We start from the raw sequence: 23655 nt of genomic DNA, 5'->3' as shown, positions 1-23655 counted from the left end.
CCCACCGTTCAAGAGGCCACTGTCATCATTGAAGAGGTCCCTCCCACCATTCAAGAGCTCGATTCACATGGCGTCATATGTAGGCTTCTTGAGAAACCCTCTGACGTGCCGGACATAATGGATGAGAGTTGGCTCTCATATAAGTTACCGGCCAGTACCATTCCGGTATCGGAAGTGGAGAGGAGACAACTACCAGACACAATTCTGGATAACACCCTTTGGGCTAAGACCGCAGTTGATTTTTATCTACATGCGGAGCCAAGGGTGTTTCACTGACATATGTAAGCTCACCGATGATATTTGTTGCTTGATCGGTCTTGGTGGGCGTATTATTAGGGGTCGAAGACAATGGCTATTTCGATGGGGGGGTAAGTCTTATATTTTTCTTATATTTCAATTTGATTAATTTTTTTTTTAATTTATGTAAGTCACTAATATATGTCTTTTTTTGTAAAACAGCATATCGATGTGTGGGTGACACGTCTTCTAATAATAAGAAAACTTAAGAAAAATAAAAATATACGATATACAATTATGCCGACGTCTTTTAACGCCGTTCACTTGAAGAATCACGAGATGAATCATTTGATTTGGGCAATGGACAAGCTAAACTTTATCCTGCATGGTGGGTCGATAAGGTTATTTATTTTAGATTGAGTTTAAAGGTTTTATGAAATAAGTGCGCAAATGAATGAATTATACTTATGATTGCAGGTGTTTATCCATGTTTTGGAACGTAAACATTGGATTCTCGTCGAGCTTCAGCTCCCATCCCTTAAGACAATAGTGTATGACAAACATGATAAATTACATATCATTGGCTGATTTAAGAGATATTATTAAGGGATGGAGCTCTCATTTGGCTAAATTCTTGGATGCGATCAATTATTGGACTTGTTCTGGAAACAAGAAGCTAAAGAAGCTCAATATTACAGTTATTAGAGAGACGAGACCGCGCCACAACAAACGGAAGGAGCCAGAGGAGATTGTGGTCCTCTCGTATGCTTGGCGTTGGAGCGTTTGACGACGGGAAGCACCAAGTATCTACCTCCCACCGATAGAGATAGAGCTGCAGTAGGCTTGTGGTTTCGACATTATATGGCTAAATCGATATATACGAGACGCTGCCTACCTGCATCCGCGTTATAAAAATGTCCATAAACAATTGGTAAGTTTATAGACTTTTGGTTTGAAAATGTTTGGTTAAGTACCTAGAATTCAATAATTTGCTGTTTGTAGGTTTTAGATGTGTAGAAAGTGTTGTTTGAGCAAATGTTTGGTTTCTGCAGGTTAATCTCAGAAGTGAACTGCGTGAAAATGATGTATGGCTGCAAAAGTTGATTCAATAGTTTAATTGATTGTTTTTTGATTGTTTAATTGATTTGTAAAAGTTGATTCAATAGTAGATGATTGGAAATAAGAATTATTGCTTATTTTTTGATTGTTTAATTGATTTGTAAAAGATGATTTGTAAAAGTTGATTGTGTAATTGATGCGAACATAATTCTTATTTGTGCTTGTTTAATTGATTGAAATGTAATGGTTGATTTTGTTGATTTCAATCTGCATTATGTTGAAGGCAAAAATGACTATCGCAATGCGGAAATGAAATCGCAATGCGAAATGAAAATCGCAACGAGAGAATCGCAATGCGAAATGAAAATCGCAATGCGGAAATGAAAATCGCAACGAGAGAATCGCAATGCGATTTTCATTTCGCATTGCGATTTTCATTTCCGCATTGCGATTCTCTCGTTGCGATTTTCATTTCGCATTGCGATTTTCATTTCGCATTGCGATTTTCATTTCCGCATTGCGATTCTCTCGTTGCGATTTTCATTTCGCATTGCGATTTTCATTTCCGCATTGCGATTCTCTCGTTGCGATTTTCATTTCGCATTGCGATTTTCATTTCGCATTGCGATTTTCATTTCCGCATTGCGATTTTCATGTTGGGATTTTCATTTCGCATTGCGATTCTCTCGTTGCGATTGTAATTTCCGTGTTGCGATAGTCAAATGCATGCCTAATAAGTGATAACAACTGAATAACAAGAGTTGGTTAAGTCAAAATGGTTGGCCTGAGTCATTAATTCAACTGAAAATGTTAAAAGTTCACACATAAAATCCACATAAACTTCTGTAGTGTAGCAATCCATAGCGTATGCGCTTGAATCATCTTGGTTTAAATGAAGAGCAACTTTTATAACATGGCCACACGGATAACCAGATGTTTGCCATTTCATACAACTACACGTCTTTGCATTTAGATCGACTAGCCCATTTAAGTTATTATCCAGTACTTGAAACAAAGTGTTTGAACATGGTTCAACTCTCCATGACGTTGACTTCACAACACGTTTCGTTATCTTTTTTTCAGTCCATGGTGTAACACGATGTTCCAATGTTCCTGTAAATTTAAATAAACAATACTTAGTAAAATATAAAATATAAGTTACGAATTCAAAGAAATAATACCTGCATGGTTTCTTTTCTTGTAGTACCACTGTTGAATAGAGGCTCGAAAAAACTCCATTAACATAGTAATGGGTAATTTCCGGGAATGACGACTTAGAGCGTTGATTGATTCTGCACTATTAGACGTCATGAAACCATATCTTGCTCCAAGTTGATGTACTCTTGACCATCTTTCAAACCCGACATCTTCTAGTGTTTGAGCACACTGAGGCAAAACACGTCTTAAACAATTTATATGCTTATTGAAATCCACTTCCCGATAAGCTTTTACAGCCTTCCAGTATGTCCATTTGTGCTTTTTTATACCAGCAGACCTTGATTTTAGATTTCTATACAAATGAACACCACAAAGTCCATGAAAAGCATCTGGGAAACACCTTCTAACAGCGTTGTCAATTGAGTTTGCCCTATTGGATATGATTGTCAGATTGCTAATAGGACCTATGCAATCCCTAAAATGTACCAGCAGACCTTGATTTTAGATTTCTATACAAATGACACCACAAAGTCCATGAAAAGCATCTGGGAAACACCTTCTAACAGCGTTGTCAATTGAGTTTGCCCTATTGGATATGATTGTCAGATTGCTAATAGGACCTATGCAATCCCTAAAATGCCCCATAAACCATGTCCATGAATCAGAGGTTTCAGATTTGCCAACCCCGTAAGCTATTGGCAATATCCCATTGTTAGCATCCATGGCTACTGCTAATAAGTTTACTCCAAGGTATCGACCTTTCAAATGTGCTCCGTCAACTATACTAACCGTAGCACCAATGGCGATAAACAGCAACTCAAAGTGTCCATCTCTATCTGTTTTGATATGAGTTACCGACCCATGATTTTTCAGCTTTAAATTGTGACAATAAGCCGGCAGTTGGGCAAACGATGCTTCTGGCGACCCCCTCAACAATTCCAAGGCATAACATTTGGCTCTCCAAGCTTGAGAATATGATATACTAATCTTGAACCGAGCATTCATGTCAGTCATATTTCATGTCCCCGATATACCCTGCCATTCAAAAACATTAACTCAGCCAGAAAACCACCCAACACCTTTTTGTTTGCCTGTCTTGGTGAGGAAAAACTTGGGTTCTTGAACATGTATGTTTATCAAAAGTCCTAACTTGAACATTTCGCATCTTTTATTCTCTTTGCAATCATACGCCACGTACAGTTTTTGTCAATCATACACCTTGTTTCGAAACGATCTTTGCTTGATTTGTTAACTTTTAGTTTGATAGCCATCTTCCACACATTTCGTATACAAAGCTATCTTCAAGTCTTCCTTTGTATCAAAACATCATCTTCTGATACGAATAACTTTTGTGTAACAATCAACTGCTTTCTTTACCAACTCTTCTTCCGGTATCTGAAGTAATTCTGGCATATTCCAGTTATACGCCCGTGGCATTTTTTTTCTTCGGGGACTTTTTCTTCTTTTTCTTCTTCAGGATTATATGAATTACAGAATGGATGTTCAACATGTTCATTCACAGTCGTAACTTCCTCCTCATTATCATCAACAATACCTTCTTCGGCAACGGCTGTTTCATCATCAAAATTCGGGTATTGACCAATATCAAAATCATTACACGTAGGGTCTGTTCTTCTTCTGAAACATCATCAAAATCCGTGTATTGACCAATATCAAAGTCCGGATATTGACCAAGACCAAATTTCGAATACTGACTAGTACTCACAATTTTTTCTGTTGGCTCATCATCGTCTAACTGGTCAATACGAAACCGGAATTTGGTGCTGAAAGTTGATTGGGATTGGATTAGAGAAAGGTTGGGTTTTGAGAAAAACTTAGTTGATTACTACCCGCTACTGACCCAACAATACTACTTCTAGGTTCAACAACATACAATGTAACATCATCTTGTGAAACACTAATGTAAGCAATGAATCGTTCAACATCTTCATTGTCGGTTAACAAATAAACTTTACCATTTCTCTGATAAGATAGCCTAAATCCACTTAGGGGCTCTAAATTCAATTTCTTTGAAACACGTAGCATTAGAGTTTCATAAGTTAACTTTTGTAAAGACAATTTTAGTTGAAGATTCATGGTAAAGGCATATATTGTAAAACACCATGAACATTATCCCATGACCTCCAACACAAATCTATCCAAACATGATCAACATTAGATGATTTCATGGTTGTAAATTTACTAAACAGACGAGCTGCGAAACTAAAACCTGTTGCCGGATGGAGATATGAACGGATGTCGCCGGAGAGAGTGATAGATGGGATGGAATGAGTTGCGATTTAGGGATTTAGTTTATGATTTGCTGCTGTTGCGTAGTTTATACCCAAAATTTCAGTGTTGTGATTTACAGATTCTCGTGCGATTTACGGATTATATGCGATTTACAGATTCTCGTTGCGATTTACGGATTATCGTTGCGATTTACGGATACGCGTTGCGATATACGGATACGCATTGCGATTTACGGATACGCGTTGCTATTTACGGATACACGTTGCGGTTTACGGATACGCGTTGCGATTTATGTGTTCGCGTTGCGATTTTCATATTCGCGTTGCGATTCTGGAAAATCGCAATGCGAATTTGTACTATCGCATTGCGATTTTCAAGAATCGCGTTGCGATTTTGGAAACTGATTTGCGATTCTGGGGATCGCGTTGCGATTTTTATTTCGCGTTGCGATTTTGTTGGTCATTTTGGCAAATCCAAAAAAAGTTGGTTAAAATCGTATATTATAAGTCATTTTTGGTCACTGAGGCGATTTTCTCTTTATATTAAGGGTTAAAATAAAAAAAATATTAAACTAAAGTTATTATAAAATAGTATATGTTGTAAAGGGTTTAAATAAATAAATTTCTCACTCTCTACGACATAATTAATTAAATTAAATTAATTATGTTCACACTTATCTTATAAAATATTATTTGATATTATTTTTCATCAAAATTCATATAGTTTCGATAATTATGAGGGTATTATTTTTTTAAAGTCTTGTATTTAAATATCCATATTTACACAATATATAGGTATCATCAACGATTGAAAAAATTATAATTAAGGGTCTATTTATTTCACTGAAAATGTTTTTTAGAAAATATTTTCTGTAAAATGAATTACATTTTCTGAAAAATATTTTCTCGAAAACGTTTTACGATGTTTGGAAGATGTTATTTAAATTCTTTTGATGAATTTTTTAAAAATTATTTATTTCAAATATTAAATACAATAAATAATATTATTTGTCATAAAACTTACTATTATTATTTTTAAAATATTAAAATATTTTTTTATTATTAAAATATTATTTTTATAATTGTTTTAAAAAAATAATATTGATATATTTATGAAATAAAATATTATAAATTATATTAATTATTTAAAGTAATAGTGTTATATTAAAAATATTTTAAAAATATTAATTAGTATTTTATAATTCTTTATTAAAATATTATTAGATTATTAATTGATTAATATAAAATAATATTATTTTATTAAATTTAATATTATTTATTAAATATAAATAATATAATTATTATATAATATTTATTATATATTAAAAATATAATATTATTATTAAAAATATAATAAAATATTTAAATATTTTAATAATTAATATTTTGATTAAAATGATATTAAAATATTTTATTAATATTAAATTCATAAAATAAAATTATTTTAAATATTTATTCTTTGAAGTGAAAAGTTCGAAAAATGACTTACAAAAAATCAGACCGTAAGTCATTTTCCAGAAAACACAAAAGAAATTCTGTTGACCAGAAAAATATTTTACGTTGACCAATCAGTTTTCCTCCGACCAAACACTGAAAAATAAGTAAAACATTTTTCTGAAAAATGTTTTACGTAAAACAAACGGACCCTAAATATTACATTGGTTTGCTTTTAGGTATGGGCATGGGTCGGGTTGGGTCGGGTTTTTGGTCCACCCAACCCGACCGAAGAAGAAGGGGACCTCCACCCGTGACCCGACCCGACCCGATAGATAATTTAAAAAACTCAACCCGACTCGACCCGAAATAATAAAAAAATATTTTTATTCAATAAAAACAGTGACTAAATTGAAAAAAATAATATATGAAAGGATATTATTGTAATTATTCCTAAATATATAGAGTAAAAGTATATATTTTTTCCGGGTCGGATCGAATTTTTTTCACTCTAAACCCGAACCCAACCCGACCCGAACCCGAATTTTTTTTAAAAGAACCCGACCCAATCGGGTCGGATCAAAACCCGTCAAGTTCGGATTAGATGCCCATCCCTATTTGCTTTCACCTCACCTCTGTGTTTGTTCGCCCCTCCATTGGACTGCTCACCTTAGCATCTACTGCCATGCAACTTTGTCTTTTGTACCATTAATCATTTTTTAAGCTATAACACTTAATTTTTTTTGTTATTTTCACCATCAATCTTTTAATTTTATCGATTAAGTTATTTAATTATTTAAGTATTGTCAATCAAACCATCTGTCATTAACATTTAACATATAGCCCCTCTTCTCACACCAAAGTTCATCTTTGCAGAATCTATTGAACGACCTTCAAGAAAATTTCTGAACAGTACTCCGGCGAAATAGATTGATGGGGCTTTTAGATTAACTGACATAAACATACAATTAAATCCAATGATGCAGTGCAACTATTCCCAGCCCGAAGGTGTTTACCAAGTGCATACAAAATTTAGAAAGTTGGGAACTATTAAACTTGCCTTCTAAAATCGTTTCCTGTTGAATACGAATCATTCGTTGCCAAAATCGTCGCAAACAAGAAGGTAGTTGAAAGCATTTATCCACATCAAATCTAATTTCAGTCTTCCACCTCTAGGCTCTAGCAGAGTGTGATTTCGTAGATGACTCCTTCAAGGTTTCCAACCACAGACCGAGTCCCGGCTACTTCATTTATCAGCATACCATGTCGAGTAGCTTCCGCAATAACCATCAAATCCATCCTGCATTTAGTTCCAACATGATTGTGCTTTAAATAATGTGGTGTATAGGAATGAAGAGCTCGGTCTGCAAATATATCAATTATCAACAATCTGGCACATTGAGATATCAAAAAGGAAACAATATCCACGAGAAGTTATGAAATCCAGTATGTGTGTACATATAGTATAAGCTCTAGTTGACTTTGTGTTGCAGACGCATTTTCCGGAAAGACTTATGTTAATCGTATGGTGTGCACAAGCGGTGCAACAACAGATGATGTTTGATGGTGTCAATAAGTTTATGTTAATTAAGAATACTGTTCAGCTCTAAAGAACAAAACAAGAACCAATGTAAGCATTGTCTAAAGGGTTATCTGCACTAAGTGTAGCGGGAGATAGAAGCTCAAAGCATTTTTTATGCTATTCTTTCATTGTGAAGATGACAGATTTATTATCGATATGAATTAGTAATCACATGATAGAGGAAAAGGAACTGTATGACTTACATTTTCGCACGGGATACATATGCTAGTATAAATTTGCAATGTCCGCGTCCCCTGTTCTTCAAGAGCTGTTCTACAGTATCAAACAGCAAAGGAACACTCGACTGCTGGAAGCTTGAATAACGTCAAGGACAAGTTTTTACATTTCCAGTTGTCAAGAGCAGCTATTAGAAAAGAATGGTTGAATCACAAAAGAAAGGAAATGCAGCTTTTTTACAACTATCAGGTTCGGTGGCAGTTCTTCGTGCAATTATAGACAATGGTCCAACCAAGTCAGCACATAATCAAACTGCATCTAAACTTGAGTTCACTTTTACGCAGCAAAACAGAACAGACATCTGCTAAGACAGACAACATATAATACAAACTGACTGCAAATCTATTTATAGCAAGAGACAGGTTGAATGGAACGATAATGTTAAATTTGTGTTCAATTCTCAGGTAATTATAATAATCGAAATTTCATCATTCAGAAGCTCAATCTTCGGCACTGTAATTTATAAATTGCTTGAAAAAAGAAATAATTAAAAGTAATCAGGATATAGATATCTGCGCCAAGTATCAAATCGAAACCTCCAGGATATCTGTGTAAAATCCTGTTAATTTGATCCGAGTTTCCCCACTCTAGCTTCTCAGCTTCTAAAGCTGCATGAAAGATGTGAAAAGAGGATATTAACTAACCCACAATGAGCATTCTCGATCAATCTTATTTCTCTCACCGGAACAAAAACCAGGATTCTCAGCAGATGCATTCAGCTCTATGTTTCTCCTAAGGATCTGTATATGATAAGACAACGAGAAAAATTAGAGATAAGAGCTACCAGATATATACCTACCACTCAACTTAACATTACTATCTTGCCTTCAGCACTTCTTCATTATGATCGGTCAAAAGAATTTGTCGACAAAATCTGCTGCAAAGCATGCCGGTAATACCTATATAGCAGATGACAGAAATCATATTATGTGATCAAGGTAAAACTGAGGAACCAAAAATATAAGCTGCACAATGAACTGATGAATGTTGTGGAATCCCATTGAAAGTAACAAAAAACATTTTTTTTAGATAATCAGCTGGTATTGGGACTATAAGCTAGAGTGGCAAAAAACACAGGTAGTAATTCAAAGGGATAATCAGATATAAGCATGGATTCAATTCAGGTTGTTATCTAAGACCTTGAAATTTATGCATCAGTAACTTGCAAATTAAAAAGGAAACAGAAAATATGACTCACCTACACCAGAGCCTAATTCAATCATGGAACATCCTTGAAGCAACTCAGCATTTTTAGAGAGGAAGTCGTTCAAAAGCATTGCACCAGGCCATACCAATTGTCCCGTCAAATCGAAATCAGCTGTTACGCAAATAGTTACTTAAGCATACAACTTCAAAACAAATACTGGACCAAAAAAAACACAAAATGCTTAACAAATTATAACAATGCAATGCTTAGCATACATATAACAGAGCATGAGAGGCCTTTAGGAGCAACAATAACATCCAAATGAAGATGCATCTAACAGCAATTGTTTTGGTTTTATGTGAAATAGAGTTGCAAAATAGAAGATGTGGGGCAGTGCCATAGAATTGCTATAATGTTTTGATCAATTCTGTGTTAAATTCAAACTCTAATCATTGCCATTGCTCTACCTTCAATCCAGTTTCATGCGCCAGGCAATTAAGACGAAAGAATAACAATGGAAACTACACAAAGATCATGTCTACATGTATTTTTCAGCCTATATATGTGGGTTAGGATCCATCCACTTACACCTAGTGTAAATATTTTAGGTTTACACCCGTTCAGGATAATTAGATGAGTGAAAATAGACGACTGAGATTAACTTTAGTAATTTTCCAGTGAATATCTTCTCATTTACTAATTCAATCTCATCCGTCCATTTCCACTCATAAAATTATCCTAAAAAAGTGTAAAAATAAAAAGTTTTACACGATTTGAACAGATTGTGCCTCATATATATTATATATAATCAAATAAAAATCTCACTTGAATAGTTCAAGACAACCTGAATCAATTAAGCACAGACTACAGATCCCCCAGCAAAAACAAAATAAATAAATAAATAAATAAAGGAACCTTGATGACCCAACACAGCATAAGTAGAGAAACAGAGAAATGGGTAGTGATTACATAAAAATGACTTACTAGAAGCTGATTGAAGACAATATAGCTGGAGAACATGTGACCCAAATGTGAAAGTGGTTAGCTGGTAACTGCAGATATTAACATATATGATACAATTAATAAAAAAAAGAATTTTTTTACAGAGGGTGAAGAGAATGGGTGTGAACATACTTGTCATTGATGAAGAAGGATGCGTCCAGGCAAACTATATCATCATCTTCTTCTTCTTGCTTCACCATTTTTTCTAACCTTGCACTGGAAAAACTGAAATTGGTGAACTTGTGCCCTCTGACCGCTAAATGCTTACACTTAGGCCACCCCTGATGAGCTAGAAACTGAAGCCCGTCTCTGGACGTGTCCATCGACAATGGGCCAGGCCTGATCATTAGTTCTCTTTCCATTTTTTCTTGGATAAATTACACATTTAGTAACTGAATTTTATTTTTCTTCTATTCCATTTTTTTAATTTTCTCATTGTATTTAATATATAGGGTTTTATGGTCACTTAGTAATTTTCTCACTAAGGGCGTTATGACATTTTTTTGTTCTTTGGGAAAATTACAAATTTGGTAATTAAACTTTACTATGTCTTCTATTTCACTCATTGTACTTTAAAGTTTTTTAATTTTCTCATTGAACTTAATACATTTGATTTGTTTCGTCACTCAGTTGTTTCCTCACTGATGGCGTTAAAAATGGGCTTCTATATAGATACAAAATGACATCATTTTGGTGAAATTTTTGTTTTTAAAACGGTGTCGTTTTAACATCTTTAACTATTTAACGATTGAGTGACAAAAAAAAACTCAATATATTAACTTCAATGAGCAAACTGAAAACTTTTAAAGTTCAATGAGTAAATGGGAGAGAGGGTAAAGTTGAGTGATGAAATTTGTAATTAACCTTTATTTTTTAATAGCTAAATTACAAATTTAATCATTGAACTTTACTCTCTCTTATTTCACTCAATATAATTTTATTTTTTTCCAATTTAATCAATAAACTTTATACATTGGATTTTTGGTCAAAAAAGTCGAGTCATACCGTCGTTAGTGAGGAAACAATTGAGTGACCAAAAATGCTCAATACTTGTAAAATTCTGTGAAGATCTTGTTCCTCTCTTGGATATATATGTGATTCAAACAATGGTCCATAGGAGTTCATTGCCATTTCTCTTTGGCACAGGTACTGTGGTTCCCATGCTTGAAGCAGTAATGGCCGTTGTTCCTGCTGAAAAGCTTGCTGTCCACTTCCATGCACTTATGGACAATCTCTTTCGAACATTTTAATTTCTCTCCAAGTAAGCCTTTAGAAAAATGCAGTCGAACCATACATCGAATCATTACATAACAATTAGTTCCTTTAACATATGGAGTAACACAGGGTTTGAATATTTTGCATAGAACTGAGATTGATTCTAGCGTATATGTTGTGTTGTATCAACAGATGGGGATTAGTACAGTGGCTTCCTCGGTAGCTGGATTGGGCGGCTGCCCGTATGCAAAGGGACCTTCAGGGAATGTAGCTACTGGCCGGTGCTTTCATCGGTGACCATCTGGGTCGTCAATCTGGCTCGAAGACTGCCGTTGCACTGTGCCGTAAAAAAGGACCAAAATGAGATCTATTATATTTGCAACTTCAGTAAACATATTACGATAGAAAGGAACCCCAAGAAATCAAACAAAAATGTCCAGAATTTCCAAGTTGTTGATTCCACACAATCAATCTCACATAAGCAGATGAAGAAATGAAGATTCCAACTTTCACCTGTCAAAATCCAGGCCTCAGATCTCCCCGAGTGAACCGTGTTCCACCCAAACCTGTTGTGTGTTTTTCTTGAACATGTCACCCTTTCAAGAGCACCATCAACCACCATTTCACTCCACAAGCTGGTATAGTGAGACGTCGGCATCGACTCGTAAACCCGTACTACACATGATTTACGACCAGAACTCGAGCTTGCATAAACATCTCTCGGTTATCCTTCAAGGATTCTTGAAACATGGATTTCACTTTGATCACACAAATTTTACATGTGTTTATACACCCGGTTTACTAATTTAACCATCTTTAGAACTGTTCTTGCTTCCTTAAGCAAATTTCATCAGGCGATAGTGCAGTTTCTTCATCGTGCTTCGGACTTTCATGATTACCATTGAAGAGTCCAGTTGACAATGTAGGAGATAGAGGTGTGTGGCCACCTGCAGTAATTTAAACGTAATGTTTGTTTTAAACCAAAGACGGATATAGACCGGTGATAACAGAAAATGACATTTACTCACCTCTGAAGGAAGAACCTCTATCAGTCTTTGGTCGAGTTTAACACAATGGTACCACATAGCACAACAATGAAGCCACACAGTTCAGATACGACGCTTCCCGTGTCTTGACCGTCTCAATCCTGAAAAAATGTTTATAATTCATGTGTTATACACATTTCAGATTCATGATTTACCCGAAGCAGAAGACTTCAGATGAAAATATGCTACCACAAGTATTGGTTCAAAATGGTATATAATGTAGTACTCTGTTCTACTAAATTTGGTTCATCTTAAAGCACAGAAGATGTGTTTTACAACCGGAGTAATTCATCCGACCGAGTCTAAGTTTACAGGCTACCGTAATAATTTTCGCAAGGCGAAGGTATCAACAATTTTAGCAAGATGCTATCAGTGATTGATGAAACAACTTAAACATAATGACACTGGCGAGGATCGTAAGCGATGTGAACATGACATAATAAATATGGGACACAACTGCAGTGTTGAACGTATTGAGTGCCTGAAACAACAGAATATTTTTCAGTGGAGTAAGTATTTACTCGAAATTTAAAGAGTCGATGATGTCGACTCATATCCGAGGCTTATTTGAGCCAGATTTTGAACCTAAAACATCCTTGAAAATGATAGTTTACTGTTAATATAAAGGTTTAAACTCAAAAGCACCATATTCAAGGAAAGACTGCATATCACCAAGAGAAATTAAACAACAAGATGTTAGATATCAAAGAAGTTTATCATAAAAAAAACTGCAGAGATCTACCTTGTTGAGATAATTCATTTGAGTAATGACACAAGTAGCGACAATGAACACGAAGAACCACGTCTCCGGGTAGACTAGTTGGTTTCTTCCCTCAAAGGTTAGTTTGAGTGCAGTTCCAAGGGCTTTAACACTCATCACCTGCAGATATTATGTATTCATAAAGATAAGATAACATATAGATAACTGTCACTCTGTCAGGAAAAGAAAATGTTACAAATTACCGAGTTCCGGTTTTTGAAGACGATATTATCGAAGTAGACCAGTGTATGAAAAACTCATAAGCTCACATTTAGTTACAATGTACCATATAATCCATAGTTGAAACGACATACCGAGAGAGATCCCATCAAGGAACAAATGCCTGGGAAAACCAACACATTTGTTTGCCCACATCTCGGTGCTAAATATAAGATCAAAAGGATGACCAATACAATAACTGAGCCCAGATACAGTAAAAAAGCTGTAATAACAAGGAAAAAGTGTCATTTGACTATTAAAATGAAAGAGAAATGAGATAACAGAGATAATTGATCGACAGCGACAACGAACCTGGTTGTGTAGCCGTAATTCATATCTCCTGAACAGAAGTGATGGGGCTCTCTTGTGGTGCATGGATAACAATTACAACCGAACCGAGATACACATAACACAGCCTAAAACCCCTAGCTGGTTTAACTTCTTCAACATGAAGTGAGCCAAGACAGAACTGATGCGCATAATTCAGAGCACCGGAAGTTGAGAGATGATGAAATTGAAAAAAAAAATCCATATGATCATTACATGATGCTAGAAGTACCATCTGAAGTAGCAGGACATATTACCTTACAATAATGCTTTATGCACCTAAAGGGGTAACGAGAATCGCTGGAGCGAATGCATACTCGACGAAGTTTGCGACCCCTCCAACAATCACTGCATCAAAACATCAAACAACAAAAAGGGTATTCTTGAAAGAATCAGTTTCAAGATATTTCCTATATTATCACTGCGTCTTTTGTTACAAGCGTATAAACAACAGGTTTCTAATCACTGTATGCAACCAAAGCAAGTCTTTAAGGACCTACAATAACAATATCTGAATGTAATAATGTAAGTACGATAATAACGAATGAAAAACAATTGCAAAATAAAGAACACTAGGATTGGAAAACCCCTTCCGGGAAAAAAGCTATGGTTAAATTTTACATCCTTTTGATTGATTATGTAAAATTTTTCATGTCACAGGTGAATGAGTTTATGTTTAAAGAACACTGTATGTAAAATCGCATTTAGTGTTCTTGTTTTAAACCAAGAAATTTGCGCCTAAATGCGATTTAAGGTTTAATCAACTTACTTCTAAACTCTAATACTTAGTATTAAATAGGGATAAATTTCTTGGTATAAAAAGAAATCTACTCAACCTGAAATCCCCATTTTATTCATCTCCCATAAAAGAATTTAGGTCACACGACTCTTAACACGAAGTTTAAGCAATACCAAGCAATAATATTCAACAAAGTTAAAGAATCACAGAAAATAACAACAGAAACTCATTCACCTGTGACATGAAAAAATTTACATAATCAATCAAAAGGATGGAAATTTTTTATAGCAGCAAAGCTAATTTGAAAATTGAACTACATATCATACTAATCATAATTCATAAGAGGGGAGAGGCAAAAACAAGATCCCAACATACTAGTGAACATGCCCAACCACTACAAAGGCTCCAAAAGATATGCATATCCACCATAACCTGCAAAACTCAAGAAGAAAAAAGGATCAAAGTCATCATACATGGAAAACCCAGAGTATAAAATAAGATATAAACCCCAAAAAGAAGACAGACCAGCTCTAACACCAGAAACTGCAGCAGCTCTTCAAAGGCCTTTCTTTTTTATGATAAAACTTGCTCCAATAAAAACACTCGACAACAATGCTAAAATGAACCCTTTTAGATTGTCTTCATACAAACCCATCTTTAGTTCATAATCTTTCTGTGCTTCTTCTTTTGTTTTCTTCCTTTGCTATTCATTGAAATCCTCCAATCATTGCTCTTCCTTTTTTGCTTAACGGTTTTGTCATCTGAGTAGTCGTGAGTTGTGACACAGTGAATTTGCTGTTCTTTTTTTAATATAAAATTGGGATGAGTTTGACCATGTGATGCACAATTGCGCACACAGCTAATTATTGTGCCAGCGCTTTTCAAGAGTAATCTTATTTTTGGGTAAACTACATATATAGACCTTTAACTTTTAGAATTATTACATTTTTGTCATCCAATCTTTAAAATTTGCAATATAATTACTAAACTATTAATTTGAATTCATTGCAGTCACTATCTTCAATTTCCATTATAAAAAGTTGATGACAGATTATAATTTTACTAGTTATAAAAGTCCAATGATCAAAGCAAAAATACCCTAAAAGTTAAGAACCATTTCTGTAGTTTATCATTTATTTTTTCATCAATGTTCTTTGGTTTACTTAATTTCAAGAAGAAAAAAAATAAAATATTCATTAAAAATATAGGTTTAAATATCAAATAAGCCCTCGTAATTAATTAAAAGGGCTATAAAAATTCTAATTTGAAATATGCCTTTTTATAAATAAAAAATCAATCAATTAATCCCTTAAAACTTTATTCACCGTTAAACACACTATCTTAGGTTAGATAAGAAGTTAGATTTCATTCGTTTTTGACATAATTTAGATTACATTTTTATAATGCAATGAAATTGTGACGTGTATTAAGTCTTCTATTATTAAAAATTACAAAATAATTCTCTGACTATAAAATATTATTTATTAAGTCCCTCAACTATTAAAAATTACAAAATGGTCACCCGACTATTTATTATGTTCCAAACTCGTCCTTGTCCGTTAAAAAATGGTGGTTCTCTAAGCTAGACGTTAACATGATGACTCAGATATATGATAGTTGTTTGAGACTCTGAAATCAGAATTTATCATCACAGTCAGTAGGTTAACCTTCAGTTGAGAATACCATCAATTTTTAACAGAAAATGACGAGTTTGGAATATAATGAATACTCGAGTGACCATTTTATAATTTTTAATAGTTGAAGGACTCAATAACACTCTATAATTAAAGAATCATTTTGTAATTTTTAAAAGTTGATGGGCTTAATAAAATAATACCCTATAGTCGGGACCATTTGTGTACTTAAGCCTAAAAATTATTTAATTTATTTTACCATACCGTAAAATGCCAACCAAATTAAGCAAGATAAATTAGAATTAGGGTAAACTACGTATTTAGTACTTAAATATCAGTTTTGATATGTTTTAATATCTAAACTTTCAATTTTTTAAAAATCATACTAACATTTAGTTTTCATTTCATTTTAGTATCTTGTTAAAAACTTAATACGTTTAGTACTTAAACTATCAATTTTGGTCCATTTTAGTACCTAAACTTTTATTTTTTTCAAAATTTAACGTTAAATTTTGAACGATATACTAAAACAAAACAAAATTTGAAGTTTTTAACGACGGGTACTAAAATAAAATAAAAATTAAACTTTAAGTTTAATTTTGAAAAAAAATAAAAATTTAGATATTAAAAATGATCAAAACTAATAATTTAGGTATTAAACGTGTAATGTATCATCATAGCAAGAGGTTGTATTTAAACATGTGTTTTAATTTGAGGGCCTTTAAGAAGTTTAGCCTAAAATAAAATACCAAAACTAAAGCTAAACCCTAAAAGAAAGTTGGAGACGAAGAATTGAAGCAACATATAGCCGTCAGCTCGACAACACCTCCCAGTCTCCTCCTCCCTCGCCGGCCGCGCCTCCGCCTAAAGAGCCGCCTCCCTTGCCTTGCTTGCTGGGTTTTCTCCATCCACAGTTGAGCTGAAAGCTACTGAAATTAAACCCACAGCTAAGCTGACAACTACTGAATTAACCCAAATCAAATACTTTTGTAAGTTTTCTTTTGACGCTGAAATCTTTTAATGTAAGAAAAAAAAAACAATATTTAGGACATGTCATTTCCATTCAACAAATTTCCGCCAACCAGACATAAAAGTTGGGTCCTGTTTTGCACCATATGTTTGCATAAGGATAAGCTGAGCTTATTGGTGAAACATTGCAGTTATTTTTAGGGCTCAATTCTATAGATAAACTTGGTTATACTTATACTTTATAGTTATTTCATTTTTTTTGTAAAATCAGTGGTGTATTGGGGAAATTGAATTATGCTAATCTTATTGTCGACTTTGCTTCTCTGACTGTATAACTTTGTATAGAAATTTTAATTTTCTAGGTTAATTGAGAACCAACCGAACTGATCGCGAAAGTTGGTTCAGATTTTTTCAAGGTCAGTTTGGTTTTCCTTCTCAATTTTCGAAAGTCGGTTTGGTGTTCGGAGCTTTTTTAGCCGAACCAACTGAACTACTGCTAAGTGTAAAGGCATATCTTGACCAATCAACTCTTTTCAGCAGCCCCCAAATCTCTATTGGCATGAATATCTTAGATTCTGCTGTGACAACGAAAGTAATTCTTGTTGGTTTGTTTAATGCAATTCTAGAGTTTCGAAAATCAAAATGGAAGTAGAAAATGCAACAGAAGTGAATCTGGAACAGAAGAAGAAGCATAAAGGTAAACATGATAAGCCAAAGCCATGGGATGAGGACCCGAACATTGATCGTTGGAAAGTTGAAAAGTTTGACCCTTCTTGGAACCCGGATGGATTATTGGAAGTCAGCTCTTTTTCCACTATCTTCCCTCGCTATCGAGGTAATTATCTAGCTTCCCAACCATTTTTTAGTTGTATTACCTTTTAGAAATTTTACTTATGTTTGGTACCTTTCTGTGAATTTTTTAAAGAAAAATACTTGCAAGAAGCTTGGCCAAAGGTTAAATCAGCTTTGAAAGAATATGGTATTGTTGCTGAGCTCAACTTGGTAAGTTCAAATCATGTCATATGTTTTAAATGACTTAATCTAGTGATCTTTTTGTATTATAGATTTTGAGTTGGTTAATGTGGAGCGTTTTGTTTTTGGCATCCCTCTATATTGTAACAGATTGTTTTGGGTGTATTGATTTATTGTTCGGAACTTCGGATGTTCCAAAAGTGTGAGTAGAAACAAAGCGGAGGGATATTGGCATTATAATGTTACTTGAGTAGTCGAACAAAAGGAAACACATAAAAATTAGCTGACCCTTATTCCCATATGTAAAATTGGGTGGTGTAATTTTCACTATATTAATTATTATTTGTAAAATTGGGTCTTAAATGTTTTAGAGCACACTATTTGCACTCCATCTCGTCTTGTTTAAGAAAAAATAATTACTATTTTCACTTCATTTCTTTTTCATCTCTCTCTCTGTTTCTTCTTCTTTCCATACAAACATAATCTTATGTCCAATGCCCCATTGATTGTTCCTTAAGAAAGCTGTCAGATTGATGGATCAACTTCTATCTTCTTCATAATTAGATGTAATCCCAGTTATATATATATCAGATTGCTTCTTCAAAGATTGAAGGATCATCTTGCTTAAAATACTTTGTAAACACTTGACTGCCAAAAGCCTTCTTTTCCTTGTTTCTTCTAATCTTTTACATTGATTTCTGGCACTATACTATCATTGTTATAATATTTGCATATGGTTTCTCTCATCTGATACCTTTAATTGCTGATCAGGTTGAAGGGTCTATGACAGTTTCTACGACAAGGAAAACTAGGGATCCATATATTATCATTAAAGCCAGGGATCTCATCAAGCTTCTATCAAGAAGTGTTCCTGCACCTCAGGTATACTTGTCAACTAAACATGCACTTTTCATCAATCCCAAACTAGTTAAATGTTTGTTTATTTCACATGAAATAGGTTTTGGTTAGTACTTAAAATCATATGTATAGAGGCTATTTTCACGGTTGCTGAGTTCTCAGGTTTAATATTTGAGTATAGTTCTTACTGTTTCTTTTAATTTTAGGCTGTCAAAATACTCGATGATGAAATGCAGTGTGACATTATAAAAATTGGAAACTTGGTCCGCAACAAGGTATGCGTTTCTGAATTTACTTTATTTATTTGTTTAAAAATTTACCCATTTTACCTTTTGAAATTGGTATAATGGTTGCTATTGTATACGAGCAGATGCTTGAGTAGTTAGTTGAAACTTCTGTCGAGCTTTATTGTTTCTTTCATTCTCACATGTAGTTGAGCCTTGGCTGATCAATGGATCTTATATTTCTGGAACACCTGAACTTTAACCTTTATTATCATACATACTTTTAGCATTTTTAGGACCAACTATGATACATTGCACCAGTAAGAAGATATATTGACTTCTTAATGCCCCATAAAATTTGGATTATAAAATCCGAGTACCTTAGTGTCTATTATTGAAGCTAATTATGGACAAATATCTACTTTGTACTTGTACCATTTTAGTTTTACACGTTCTATATATCTTAATTAAATTTGATGTAAGATCTTTCTTTCTTTCTTTCTTTCTGTTCATCTTTTGATGGCTGTCTGGGCTATGCAAATCAGGGTCCTCTCTATTTTTGTTATATTCCAATATGGATCCTATGATCTGAAACTTTTTTGTGATGTTTTCTATTCATCTCTGTTTCTCCTATTCATTCAGTAGAAGTTACAATATATGCAAATATTTGTATGTAGGTATACAAGTACATATCTATGCCTTTTGTCACTAGTCTTCTACATAGGTTCAATTAGGTCATCTTTGATCCTGCTATTGTGAATTGTTTGTTAGCAGCATACTGAAACCCGAAACTGCTAATTTTATTTCATAGGCTTTATTGTCTATGTATGCTGGACGTCCATTTCTCATTCAATCCGTCGTACACATGGAAATGCTATAGCATCTTTAAAGTGGAACATTATATCTGCTTATATGTTAGTGTTACTTAGTTACCAGTCATTTGTAGTGCATGCTGAAAAGGCAGGTTATTTGAGTTGTGTCCTTTTTAGTTTTTATATTTGAATTTGTATGTTACTTCCTACACCAAGGAGACAGTTTTGGGTATCTTTATTTCTCTAATTCTGTGTAATTTGGTTAATCTGTTTTCTGTTTTGATAGATGACAAGATATTACATTGTTGCACTTGCATCTAAAAATTTGCACAAAGTCATCTAAATATTTTGTTTTTACAGGAACGATTTGTTAAAAGAAGGCAGCGTCTTGTGGGGCCGAATTCGTCGACTTTGAAGGTGTGTATGCATTCTTATTGATGTCTTTATAAGATTCTGAAATAATCCCCCGAAAAAAAAGGCTATGTTGAGGCACGTATATACTATTACTATGAAGTGGTTTGCTGCAATGAACTGAAATTCTATTGTCTTATTCTCCCTATCATTACAAATGCAGGCACTTGAAATATTGACAGGCTGCTACATTCTTGTTCAGGTAATTGCTTACCTTGCTTTTTTTTTTGTGGTCGATCTGCATTTTTTACTCTTATGTTCAAATGGAGAACCAAAAACTGAAATTATTGTCATTTTCCGCATGATTGAATAGGGAAACACTGTTGCAGCTATGGGTTCATTTAAAGGTTTAAAACAAGTCAGGCGGATTGTGGAGGACTGCATAGAGAATAAAATGCATCCTGTATACCATATCAAGGTGCCAAAAACAAAACTTTCTAGTTTTACTGTCGTTGCTTTAAATTATGTAGTATTAGATGTGTTTTCACATTGTATGAACATTCAAGTGTGAAGTGTGAAACTAGGAATTTTGAGTTGGGGGGGATATAGTGTTTCTTTGGGAGGGGGGAAGCTAAAAGTTGCGTTAAAATGACAAATTGAATTATTGTCTCCAAAGGTGCTAAAAATGCAAATTTTCTTTGGAACTAAGATGCTAAAAGGGATTAAATTGAATTATTAATTATTGAAAGGGAGAAAAAGTGCTATTGGACCATTTAACCAAGCAGTGCCAAGGTTCCTGCTTGCCACCCTTTGCTTCGCCCTTCAGTACCATCACCTATTTTTTCCGCGTCTTACCACATCTTTCTTTTTGCTTCCCTTCCCGTAATCCAGATTCTCATGATGAAGAAAGAACTTGAGAAGGATCCGGCTCTTAAAGATGAAAACTGGGACAGGTTTCTTCCGAATTTCAAGAAGTAAGATATATATTCTCTTCATTTTCATGTTTTCACATCTTAATCTATTTTCATGCATTGTTGTGTTAGACGTCCACTACTGTGTATCCTTCTCTTCATGTTTCTCTCTTTTTAAGTTTAGTCGGGTCTTACGTTTCTGTCTATATGCAAAGATTTTTATGCAGAGATTTATTTGCAGGGAGTAATTCCCAGTAAAATCGCGCATATGAAGACTGCATATGAAAACTATTCAACTATGTATTTCTTTATTAATTTATACATGCATTGCATTTTATCTTTATTTTAATTTTTTGACTGCCGGAGGTCTTCCACGGAAGCTGCTCTCAACCATGCGTTGGGGGCAGCCTACTACCCTACCTTCCCCTTATCCCATTGCATATGGGAATAGGGTTTTGTTGTTGTTGTTGTGTTAGACGTCCATTTAACCATCTAACAATATTTCCAGGAAAAATGTTCAAACAAAGAAGGTTAAGAGTAAAGAGAAGAAACCATATACACCATTCCCTCCTCCTCAGCAACCTAGCAAGGTAAGACAGTGGATCATCTCTTAGGGTTTTTCACGGTTAACATGACTGCTTTTTGTCTCATTAATTTGACTAGATGTTTCCTATTTTTTTACGATGATGTTGTCCACAATTTTGTTTTCTGGTATAAGGTTTCTTTTTTAACATGTGTTAATTTTAGATAAGATAATTGTAGTTTTATGTAGTATAGTCTTGTATGGCTCAGCTGAATATATTTGCTTTAAGAAGTGGACTGCAAAATCTTAATTTTTGAGCCAAATGTTCAAGTGGCTGGTGGGGAGAATTCCGAAAGAAAATTCGTAGAAACTTCGGGCTTTGATTTAGCTTTTCTGTTTCGAAGTAATTATTTTCTCCTCTGCTCTTCCATTCTGAATAGAGAAGGAAGTAATCTATTCTTTCACTTGTGTATAACTGTTTTTATACGTTCTTCCTTGTATTTGGAGCATTATATCCCCGTACCCGTGTTTGAATATGTCGGATACGGCCTTGGACATGTGTTCCAAAAAATAAAGAGTTGATTTGTGGAAACCAAACTTACATTGGTACATGGTGATATGTTCCAGATTGATCAAGAACTCGAATCCGGAGAATACTTCTTGAGTGAGAAAAAGAAATTTGCAAAGAAATGGCAAGAGAAGCAGGAGAAGCAGGCAGAGAAAACAGCTGAAAACAAAAGAAAAAGAGAAGAAGCATTTGTTCCTCCCAAGGTTCTATTTTCGAACCCTATAGCGGCTCACACAAACACCGTCTCCAACCATTTTCATCACGCTTATTTGTTTCTACAATAACATAATATCCGCGTTGCAGGAAACTGCGAAGCAAGATTCGAACGATTCCGATAACAAGGAAGATGTCACTGCCCTCGCAAAGTCGTTGAAGGTTAGTTTAATCATAAGATGTATTTCTTTTCAAAGATACTTGTTCTACAATCAGGCATATATCTAACCACTGGTTCCCACTGCAGCAAAAGGCCAAGGAGTTTGGAAAGAAAAAATCGCTGCAGAATATCAATGCCGAGGAATATATTTCGGCCCCTACTGCGGAACCGCCTTCGAAAAAGAAAAAGAAATCCAAGCATACCTAGTAAAGGTGAAGTATAAATTTTAGTCTAAACAAGTTCACGGCATCGATCATACGACTCGACATTTTATCGGAGTTTTCGGCTTCGAATCCTTAAAACTGTTTTCCTGTTAGAGTTTTTGTGGTCATTGTCTTAACATATTTTTGTACGTTTGGATTCACATACAATCTCACTATTTCTTTTTCATCCAAGCCAACTGCTAGAAGATTTGAAAAGAAAGGTAGTATCACTATACTATAATTACTAATTTATTTAGTTGAAAATAGAAAAAAAAATGAGCTAAAAATCATTTATAAGGGTGAACCTTAGCTATATGCTTAACATTGGGTACTGACACCACATGAAAGTTGATTTTCTTTTTTATTGATATGCCATTATTTTTATGTTAGTGTATACAAATCATACTCTATCAATGTAACAAATATAAATAAATAAAATCTTATATTTTAAAAGGGTAAACTACATGTTTAGTATCAAAATTATCAATTTTGGTCTGTTTTAATATCTAAACTTTTAGTTTTTTTTTTTTGGAAAAATCTAACATTAAGTTTTTAATAGGGTATTAAAGTGAAAAAAAATTAAACTTTATGAATAATTTTAAAAGTTTAGGTACTAAAATGGATTAAAATTGATAGTTTAGGTACTATTAATACTTAATTTACCCTTTTTAAAAAGGAAATCCATGTGTAACTTTAGTTCCATAGTTTATTGCATGCAGAGTACATTAACACACAACTTGCATATGAACAAAGAAAATGGTTTGAAAAATCACAAGAAAATACAGAAGAGGATGTAAACAAAGCTAACCACAATTTAGAACCCTAGAAAAATTAGGATTACTT

The 23655-nt window shown here is 34.0% G+C and overlaps 2 protein-coding genes and 1 pseudogene across 7 annotated transcripts; 1 reads left to right on the top strand and 2 right to left on the bottom strand.

The window, feature by feature from the left end:
* Positions 1-7111: 7111 nt before the first annotated feature.
* Positions 7112-10353, bottom strand: LOC120145551 (protein N-lysine methyltransferase METTL21A-like). Of its 2 annotated transcripts, none has more exons than XM_039159382.1 (8): positions 10241-10353; positions 10091-10158; positions 9158-9277; positions 8785-8858; positions 8642-8699; positions 8466-8567; positions 7926-8037; positions 7112-7440 (listed from the first exon to the last, which is right to left on the bottom strand). In XM_039159382.1, exons 1-8 carry the CDS (start codon positions 10306-10308, stop codon positions 7320-7322), a joined length of 723 nt encoding a protein of 240 aa, XP_039015313.1. In that variant the 5' UTR covers positions 10309-10353; the 3' UTR covers positions 7112-7319. The 2 variants fall into 2 exon arrangements, with proteins under 2 accessions (XP_039015313.1, XP_039015314.1); XM_039159383.1 differs by having other exon boundaries at positions 7418-7504.
* A 1950-nt stretch (positions 10354-12303) lies between these two features.
* On the bottom strand, positions 12304-15116 carry LOC120145550 (annotated as a pseudogene).
* A 1687-nt stretch (positions 15117-16803) lies between these two features.
* LOC120145549 (KRR1 small subunit processome component homolog) lies at positions 16804-22872 on the top strand. 5 transcript variants are annotated; one of them, XM_039159378.1, is made up of 14 exons: positions 16804-16874; positions 16925-16980; positions 17645-17852; positions 17943-18019; positions 18761-18871; positions 19054-19122; positions 20244-20300; positions 20458-20496; positions 20608-20712; positions 21126-21208; positions 21654-21735; positions 22296-22439; positions 22540-22611; positions 22697-22872. In XM_039159378.1, exons 3-14 carry the CDS (start codon positions 17660-17662, stop codon positions 22814-22816), a joined length of 1152 nt encoding a protein of 383 aa, XP_039015309.1. In that variant the 5' UTR covers positions 16804-16874; positions 16925-16980; positions 17645-17659; the 3' UTR covers positions 22817-22872. The 5 variants fall into 5 exon arrangements, with proteins under 5 accessions (XP_039015309.1, XP_039015308.1, XP_039015310.1 ...); XM_039159377.1 differs by having other exon boundaries at positions 16810-16869; positions 16919-16979; positions 17655-17852; positions 22697-22870; XM_039159379.1 differs by having other exon boundaries at positions 16820-16869; positions 16919-16980.
* The last annotated feature ends 783 nt before the right edge of the window (positions 22873-23655 follow it).

This window comes from Hibiscus syriacus, unplaced genomic scaffold (genome assembly GCF_006381635.1).
Source record: "Hibiscus syriacus cultivar Baekdansim isolate YM2019G1 unplaced genomic scaffold, ASM638163v2 tig00110893_pilon, whole genome shotgun sequence".
Lineage (NCBI taxonomy): Eukaryota > Viridiplantae > Streptophyta > Magnoliopsida > Malvales > Malvaceae > Hibiscus > Hibiscus syriacus.
The sequence above is the reverse complement of the archived record's forward strand: the minus strand, read 5'-3'. Positions and strand labels throughout refer to the sequence as shown.